This window comes from Trifolium pratense, linkage group LG2 (assembly GCF_020283565.1).
Source record: "Trifolium pratense cultivar HEN17-A07 linkage group LG2, ARS_RC_1.1, whole genome shotgun sequence".
Lineage (NCBI taxonomy): Eukaryota > Viridiplantae > Streptophyta > Magnoliopsida > Fabales > Fabaceae > Trifolium > Trifolium pratense.
Window position 1 is genome coordinate 21,463,502 of NC_060060.1, and position 10,205 is coordinate 21,473,706.

General features: G+C 32.0%; 1 protein-coding gene across 2 annotated transcripts; it reads left to right on the top strand.

Moving 5' to 3' along the window:
- The first annotated feature begins 403 nt into the window (after positions 1 to 403).
- On the top strand, positions 404 to 5,700 carry LOC123906799. Of its 2 annotated transcripts, none has more exons than XM_045956797.1 (6): positions 404 to 1,183; positions 2,499 to 2,997; positions 3,099 to 3,359; positions 3,546 to 3,637; positions 4,153 to 4,262; positions 5,448 to 5,700. In XM_045956797.1, coding segments are annotated over exons 1-6 (1,533 nt in total). In that variant the 5' UTR covers positions 404 to 613; the 3' UTR covers positions 5,449 to 5,700. The 2 variants fall into 2 exon arrangements, with proteins under 2 accessions (XP_045812753.1, XP_045812752.1); XM_045956796.1 differs by lacking the exon at positions 5,448 to 5,700 and adding an exon at positions 4,613 to 4,909 and having other exon boundaries at positions 499 to 1,183.
- The last annotated feature ends 4,505 nt before the right edge of the window (positions 5,701 to 10,205 follow it).

Sequence of the window (10,205 nt, forward strand, 5' to 3'; positions counted from 1 at the left end):
TTAAAACTAACGTTTTTTTGTAAAAAATTGACGGAAAAGACCAATGTGACAAACAAATGTGTCTTTAATGGACCAATTCAGACTTTTTTCTTTTCTTTAAGGGACCATTGTTAAACCTAAAATGTATTTTAGGGACCAATAGACTAATTAAGTCTACAAATAAATAAGGTATGTATCATTAGCTTATGAAACTCTCTATGATACGCTTATCGGAGATGCTCTTATATCATATTTTAATTTACCACCGAAGCGATTGTGACATTATCGACGAATCACACACACACCGTAAATATTCCTATACTAAATTACTACATTATTTGATGTTTGATATGACCAAGTTTACATTTTTACTTGCAATAGACATATATCAAGGTAACAAGAGTTGAAATATCAGAGACGCGCACATATCTCAGAGGGTGTGAGAAGTAATTTTTATTTTATTTTTTTGACTGCGAAGTAAAATTCTTTTAACCCTAACAATATTTTGTTTTGTTTTCACACCGACCGACCCACATAGTTCATGACTTCCATCTTCTTCTATATTCAATACCTAACTTGTTCTTTTCAAAAAACCACTTATTAGGGTTTTAATCTTATTATTATTACTTGAACCATGGAAGCTTTTCAAGAAACCATTGATGATGATTTCTGCAATTGGAATTGGATAGCCTCAGAACTCAATTATGACTTATTATCGAGCATGGAATTCTCGGAAACCACCGAATCCAACGACGACGACGACTCCGATGATTTCTGCAATTCAATCCTCTCTCAATTCGGAAACTCCTCCGATGATGACGATCAAATCATCTGCGCCGTTATCGTTGCGATGTCAAAATCATTGAAAGAAAAAAAAGTACCTTGTTCACCAGTTGCTTACTTGTATGCCACATGCTCTTCCTTGGATAATCTCGAACCCCCTGACTTCCTCATCGACGCGCTTTTCATTATCCTCTCCATGGTTATCGTTAGAGTTCCTGTCTCTGTGTTGAAGAAGAAGAAAGAGTACTTGTCCAAACTCGTCCTAAGAATCCTCCAATATCGTTTAGCTACTAAGACCTCAATTATTCTTGGATTGAAGTGGTTCTCCTATTCTTTAACTTACACCGACGGTCTCATCTGGTCTCATGTTTCTCCGTTTATCTATGTTTTGCTAGGGTTTCTAACTGATTCACGACGCAAGGTAAATAACTAAAGTTTTATGTTAATTGTATTTTTTATAAGCTATTTTCTCATAAACTACCTTGAAAAGTAAGTTTATAATAATGCATAAAACTTATTATTTATTTGTATAAGCTCAAAAATAAGTCAATCCAAACATACCCAAATAATACTACATTGACAAGCTTAAAAATAATATGGTATGTTTGGTTTCACGTTCCCACAGCCCATACTCGCGTTTGGTTCTCTTAACGCAATTCTAGTTTTCTTTGAGTATGTTTGGTTTGCTTTTCATAAATTGATTCTGTCTTCTTAAAGCGATTCTACCAAAAGCTACAAATCGTAGCTTCCACGTTTAACCCAAAATCAATTCTTCACTCTTGTGAGGTCATAGCTGCATAATTCCTTTTATTCCTACACTACCCTTCATAGCTATCATCAATCACCCCCACCGGGATTCATTGTGAACATTCACAGCCACACAATCAGGCTCCACTACACAAACGTCTATGCTAATATGTGGAAAATGGAAGATGAAATATCAAGAATAAATGTTTATGAAACATGGAGAAAAAGATTTGAGTGATGGGAGAAGAACATTGAGAGATGATGGAGGAAGAAGAAAGGTTTGAATCTGAGATGTAAACTTGAGGTATAAAACTATGGAAATTTCTGGAAAAATGGAGGTGGGTGGTGGCGTGGTGCCATTGAGAGAGAGGGACACATTTGCATTGGATTTTTCTATTGGGTTTGGATGTTTTTGTTTGAAAAATCACAAAACACTATTGGGCTGAATTTTCATATAGAGTGGTCCAATAAAAATTAGGACCTTTTGGTAATTTACATTTTAAAAGCAATTTTAATTCAAATTATCCAAACAACATATTTTATAAATTGATTCTACAATAAAGACATCCAAACATAAATCACTTTACACTCAACTCACTTCTAACCAAAATCAATTCTACAAAATCAATTCACTTAGAATCAATTCTGGCCACCGCACAACCAAACACACACTATATATATTTGCATAACTTGTTTTTCATAAGCTCTATCCAAATGGGCCCTATATAATAATCACCTTATGCATAAGCACTTCTATGATAAGAGGAGCTTATGCCATAACTGCTTAATTAAGCTGTTTATCCAAACAGGCCTATGAGCTGGTTGGTGTGTGTAAGCATAATTAATGTTGTAGACCATGGGTGCATTGGGAGATAATGTTTTGTAGCAAGGTTACATGACTTATGATTGGTTTTTGCTTCTGTTAGGATGTTTGCTAAATAATCATGGTACATACTAGAATGTTGTGTACTAATTAGATCTTTAAACAGGTCAGACAGCAATCTCATTTGTGTCTCCGTGATGTATTGTTGAACTTTCAAAATTCTCCACTATTGTCTCCTTTAAGCGAATACATATTTGAAAGGTGTATACTGCCAGCTGCTGATGATCCAACTAAGGGAGTCAAACCACTTCTGTATATTCTTGATGCCTTGGAGAAATGTCTTCCTATTTTGTCATCTGAATACCAGACCAGTGTTCTTAAGTACTTCAAAAGTGTCTTGGATATGAGTCAACCCCGAGTCACAAGGCGTATAACTGATGTTTTGATGTTACTCTGCCTTTATCCAACATCGGAGTTTTCCCCTGACGCACTACTTGAGTTGTTAACATCATTTGCTCGCTCTATCTCATCAAATGAAATGTCATTGTCTGGAGATGGAATGACAGTTACTGTTCGCTTGCTTGATACTGGAATTAACAAAGTTTATTCTCTTAACAAGCAAATATGCGTAAGCGAGTTGCCTACTTTCTTTAATGCTCTCAAAGGTATGACTGATATCATGAATTCTATTATGTTTCTACATATAATAATTACCTGTTTTCATATGGCAACTATATAACTATACTCTTTACTTTTATGTTTGCAGATGTTTTGACATCTCAACATGAAGAGGCCATATGTGCAGCCACCACTGCACTCAAGAACATTATCAATTCTTGCATCGATGAAACTTTGATTAAACAAGGAGTGGATATCATAACATTGGAGGAAAACAAAAAATCAAGGACGTCTGGACCAACCATTATTGAAAAAATTTGTGCAACTATTGAGAGCTTACTTGATCATATCTATGTTGGTGTCTGGGATAGAGTATTTGAAGTTGTTTCATCCATGTTTCATAAATTAGGTAATTTGATTGTCACCAGTCTTGTTTTCTTTTGGTTACACATTGGTAATTATTATTCCTTCTTTGGGTTTTTCTGTTAGCTTTGGACATACAATTTTAGCACTCCCACTATTCAAATGATAACTCGGTGTACACTTCCTGTTACTGATTTTGAAGATCTCAATTATTTATTATCAATGCATGCAGGAAGTTATTCTCCTTACTTAATGCGAGGAATACTTAAAAACTTGGAGTACATGCAGAAGCTACCTGATGAAGATTTTCCCTTTAGGAAACAGGTCTACCTATCTTTTCTATGCTCCTTTTAATTTTCACAGAACTTGGAGTACCCAACATCTTATACAATGAGCTTGAATATGTTCCATCCTCCTAACAGAACCACATGTCTCAAATTTGAACAGTTTCTTGTACAAACTGATCTTTAAAAATTTGGATACCTACTGAGTTATATTATTATGATCTAAAACATTTAAAAGCAAATGGATAGTTTTTAACAACCCTGTTATTTATTCTAGATGACCAACCTGGTTTATCCCGTAAAATGTATTTTAAAAAGGGCATGAGGTGATGAGTGACGCATACAATCTACCAATAATAAAAATAACCATTCAGAATCTCTGTACTGATTTTTTAATGATTTGTATAAATTGCATTAAAACTTTCTTAGTTTCATTTCTTAACCAATATATCAAGTTATTCGTTGTAGGGGAATTTGGGAATTTATCTGATTTTTGAATTTTGTTTTTGTATGACAAATTTCTGATGTGGTACTGGTACATTCTATAAAACGCAGCTACATGTATGCCTTGGATCAGCTCTTGTTGCAATTGGACCAGAAAATTTGCCATCCTTTGTACACAACCTGAATGTGGAAGCTGAAGATTTATCTGAAGCAAATATATGGTAGAGCTTTCCTATATAACATTATTGTTTTGCATGATATTATCCATGTCTCGGTATTCTTGAAGACATATATGTTGAGCATGGTTTTCAATTATTTCCTAAACTTTTATGAAGATTAATTTAAATGGTAATATGACTGACGACTCTTTAGCTTGTAGAGGGATAAGTCAGAGAGACTATCTTTATCCCAAATGTTATTTGCAGCTGATATTATTTTGGCTGCTAGTCTTAATTAAGTAAAACTGCATCAAAAACACCTGATACTAGAATGGTTCACTCGGTAGCTTTGAATACATTAAATAAATTCTGCTCATATATTATCTAACCGGCTAACCCTAAATCATCTATAGGTGTAGATAGAGGAATATGACTTCCTTTGATTGTTGCTCTAAATGCTATCACTGCTCAAAATGTCCTGTACAGTCTCATTATGAAAAGAAATCAAAGAATATTGGGCTAGTCCTGTTGATCCTAATTTATGGAGTATATTCTTTAGCCTTGTTTGTAAATGGGTCGATTGATATTTTTCCAATAATAATGATGATGGAATCACACAAGTAACACTGATGATGTAGCTTCTTTAAGATAACCTGTCACTGTGATTATTTGATTAAACTGGTGATGTTGCATGTTATTCATAATGTCAATTGTTTGTCATTATTTATATTATTATTATTATTATTATTATTATTATTATTATTATTATTATTATTATTATTATTATTATTATATCTTCTAATAATGGTACAAGTCTATTTCCTCAACACTCTTCGGTTGTGTTTGGCTTCTTCCTAGTGACTTTTTTTTGCTGCTACGCTACCCTAGCCATTATTTGTCGCAACGAAGAGTGCTTTGCCTCCTTGATCTCTTTGTTTGCCTATTAGAATGACAAATACAAACCTTTAGCTTGGAAATATGGCATTTCAATTGATGGGAATCCAAGAAAAATTGAGTGAAAATTTTGTCAAATATGATAACTGGTGAAATTGTGGGAGGTTGCATTACTGATGTGATGATGTGAAGAAGCAATAAGGAATAAGAAGTCAAACCTTTGTTTTGTTAACTCAAAATAAGCGGGAAACATGAGTCAAAGTCAAGATAATTTATGTTACATGTAATTTATTGTTGGTAGTTTCATGTTTTTTATTCGTTATTTCTAATTCGTTTAATGTTTTTGTTTTGCAGATAATTTCTATCTCTTTGCTGCTTCAAGATTTTTTTTTATCTATTGGCACATTAAGAATGAATTAGAATATTCAATTTATTTTATTTTTTTTAGATTAAAAAATTATTTTGTTAGGTAGTGGTGTGTTGGAAAGTATCAAAATATTAAATATTTATTGTTATTAGTGGTGTGTTAAGAATGATTGTCCTGATTTTATTAGTAATAAATTGTCATATTTTAATTGTTTTGGGTATTAAAACACATATTACAAAATCATAATCCTTATGAAATTTGTTATTTTGTAAATTTATTTAGTTTTATGAAATTTAAATTATATTGTAATTATATTGTTTTATAGAGATAAATAAAATAAATAAATTTTTGTGAGCAGCACTGAAGCTAAAATAAATAAACTTACTATTTGTGCAGGGCGGAAGCTAAAATAAATGCCAGAGATTCATCGTAAAAAAACTATTGGATTATAAATTTATTCATATTTTTAATACTATCACATCTCTTATATTAAAATTAGATATTATTAATAGATGGATTATAGTTTTCGAAAAAATATATTTAGAATTTTAATATTAGGATCGAATGAATTTAAAATTATGCTTTTACAAACATCTTCAATTGAGTCTGCGTGAAATCAAAATCACATTTTTTAATCTTTTAATTTTTTTTGGTCACCATATTATTAGTGCACATTATCCATTAGCAAAAGCTTTGCTAATGACTACATTGAGAAAACATAAGCATTTTTGCATGTTCATGTGTTTTATGAGTATTCATGCCTCTTATATTAAGAGCCCACCTAGGAAGCAAGGTTGGAAGATTCTCACTAATCAGATACTATTATTTTTAAAAAAGTATGAATCGGTCACAACCCAACTTTTGTTTGGCTTAATATCCGTGTTCACATGTATTTGTCAAAGGTTGAATAAGACGGAGAGTTGTGGATGACTTGAATTTGAATATCCGTATTTGGGAAGATTTCGTTGCTTAGGAATCCGCTCAATCCATATGTAACTTCTATCCAACTAGGAAATTCACATTTTTTTTTTGTACATTTAGAAGACATCTCACACATGCGAGTGGAAGGGAATTGGAACGCAATTTGATCTCTGAAAATCTCCAACAAGATGAAAATTCTGATTTGACATATTGTGCGGGGGAGTTTGCCAACTCAGTGCAATCTTCAACGAAAACATGTTAATTGTTCTAATAGCTGTCCTATGTAACAAATTTCAAGAAATTCAATCATCTATGTAATCAAATACTCCATCCGTTCCTCAACTTTGGTATTTTTGTTCCAAAACATTGGTATTTTAAAAACTCAATGTATAATTCACTCAAAGTGAAAAGGTGTATCTTGCTACCTTAGATCTTCATGTTTTTAGGTGGGTCTAAGTTAGCAAACCCATATATATATATATATATATATATATATATATATATATATATATGTTAATTTAAAAATTTTCGCTAACAAAAATTGTATTTTTATATGCTATTTTCTCATAAACTACAATGAAAAATTTATAATAATACATAAAAACTTATTCATTTATATAAGTTATTTTGCATAAGCCTAAAAATAAGCCAACCCAAACATGACCATAGTGAGTCATCGTTGTAGTTTTATTAAACTTGCCATCAATTCAAAACATATATAGTGATTTTTGAATATTTTTGAATTAATGAGTAACTAATAATCCTGTTTGAATTAATATTTCAAAATAAAAACAAAGATGAGAATTAATATAGTATAAAATAAAATTTATTTAATTACATGTTGTTGGGTATGTGTTGTAAAACGGTTTACTGACATTGTAAAAAAACAGAAAACGATTTTTTCAAAAATGGCAATGAAAACAATTATTGGCTGAGTCGCGTACTAGGTTGCTTTCTTTAAGACGTTTCGCGGAACTACTCGAATAGTGCACTGTAGTATATCGACCGCGAAGTCCCCAGGATAAAACAACCGTTTTCAAAGAAATACCGAAGCACTACTGCACTGCAGTGATCAGACAGAATTACACCACATATGGTTCGAAACACCGAACCACTCTAATTGATATACGAATATCAATTATGTACGGCAACAACCGTTCGATAATTGAAACAACATAATATATTTCGAAGAAGAAAAATAGAGAGAAGGAAAAAGCAGAATATTCTCAGAATGCAGAGAAAAAATGAGCAACTTTAAACTGAAGAAGAAAAACAGTAAAAAAGTAATACTAGTATATCACAAGGCCTAAGCCCGGTCCGAGCCAGCCGAACGGCGGCAGCGCGGGTGTGATATTCGACATGGTGTGCAGTCTCCCTTTCTTACAAAAATGAGTACTCCAAGGGCACGCCCTTAGTTGTCACTTTGTAGTATATAAACACTACCAAGAAGTGTGATCTTAACAATGTGGGACTCAAAGAGCCTTTTTTCAATTCACACTATACATGATTCTAACACTTTGTGTTTATTTTAATACCAAGTTTCCTCCAAATTCTCATCATGTTGCAACAGTATGTTTAACCATGGAAGATAGATCAATGTTGATGTTGCTTGTGAGAAGGCAGTGATAATGGCAATGTGAGGGTTAAGGTAAGAGCTTCCATAATTTAGTATGTGATTACTTGTAAGATTTTGTTCTTCAAAAAAAGAGAAGGATGAACACCTTATTGGTTTAGATATTCCCAACTTCTATTATTATTAGAGTTGAGTATACAGATCAAGGTACGAGTTGATCAGTTTAACTTGTACTTCGCACGGATGTAAGATCAATTTTTATTTGTCCGTTTATATTTTGTCATTGTGGGTTGGACTGTTAAAATCGTGGGTTATGCGGGTTAAATCCGCGGGTTAGCGGGTAGGGATGCTCAAATCCAAACCAATCTAATTAAAATCCACAAACTGATAAAAAATCGAAAACCGCAAAGAACCGAATAAGTTTAAATGTATTTGGATGCCATTTTGAAAAAACCGCTGGATCGAATCAGATTTTGGATTGATTTTTCAAAACTGATCAAAACTGAACCAAATCACATACATATATTTTAATACTTATTTTTTTTTGCTACATTATTTATTTTTCTTTTTATTAGTATAATATATTCGTAGTTACTTCAAATCCATAGTTCCTTGGTGCAACGTTTTTTCGTACTTGGATTATGAAACAAGTTTTCTCGATCAACAAAGATCGGCGGCAAATTTATAGCCCGGCAAAATTGAAATTTTAGGGATTAATTTTAGAGAAAATTAAGATTTTTTTCACAATTAAGAATTTTAGTGCAAAACTGAAATTTTTATTTAAAATTGATTTTTTTTTGTTAAAGGTGAATAAGTGGAGTGTCCCGAGTTCGAACCCAAACTCCTGCACATATAGTGCGATGTCCTTACCAACTGAACTACGCTCACTGGACTTAAAAGTTAAAACTGAGATTTTATTCGTGGTTTATAAATTTTCTTGCCCCACCACTAACAAATATTTATGAAAACACGTTGCCTTGGGTTAGGAAAATAAATGTTCAACAAGTAAATATTCAACAACGTTTTTTCGTACTTGTTAATGTCGATCAACAAAGATTTCATTTTACATTTATAATCTCGAATATAAATATTCAATTTCAAAAACCAAATTCGTCCATTCTCATCTCAAATCTAGTAAAGCTACATTTTTTATTTTTTTTTGAGAATAAAGCTACATTTCTTTTGATTTCTACATATACTCACCAATTTCAATTATTTATCTTTGTTCTTTATGTTTATTATTGTTTGGCCAATTATAAATTGATATTTAGATTTTAAGTTTGGTTGGAAAATACACTTTAAATATAGGTCTAAGGAATTAATGTTAACTCATTAGATTATAATAACATAGTCATTAGGAATACGTAAGTTTAAATTCACATGTATTCAGGGAAATGCTATCTTTAGGATAGAATAGTTCCAATATGGCATTGTTGTAATGGGGTTGAATGTTGGTGTAAAACAATGTAATCATAAGGTAATCAATCATATTAGCCAAAAAAATGACATTGCTTACTATATATGAATCCATGATTTGTACTAAGATAATTTATCTAAGAATAATTATGAAACATATTTTGATATCAGTGGAACATAAAACTCAAACACACACACACACAACATGCCACAACCGTGAGAGACAGATCAAAGATGGAGTGAATTTGTTAACGCAATATTGATTTACTAAATTGATATGTTACAATCATGCATGCCTTTATATATGAAGTATAAGCTGCAACCGTTAGCTTTTCCACCTGATGAGGGGTTGGAATTGTTAGAATCAAATATACAAAATAAGACAATAAGAAAGAGACGGCTAGGGTTTCATAGAATTACATTACAATAGCTTAACCTAATGAAAGTTACAAGAAAACATATATAGTAGAACTTAATGGACTATACTAACCTAAAAGCTTTAAAGGGCCAAATAACATAAGCCCATATTTTATTATTATCTAACACCTACCCTCAAACTCACGATGCAACAACGACAAACATCGAGAGTTTGTTAAACAGAAAACAAAAAATATAAACTCAAAACTTATCATAATACTACCCCTCAAGCTAAAGCTTACTAAGCTTTAAGCTTGGTACAAAATTGACCCAATAATTTATCAATCTAATCCATCTAATATCACAATTCATACCCAATAGAGAGAAACCCAACAACCAATGAGACGAACCATCACATAGAGGAGCAGCAACGAAACCAAACTGAACATCAAACCAAACCAATCAAATTTCAAACCAA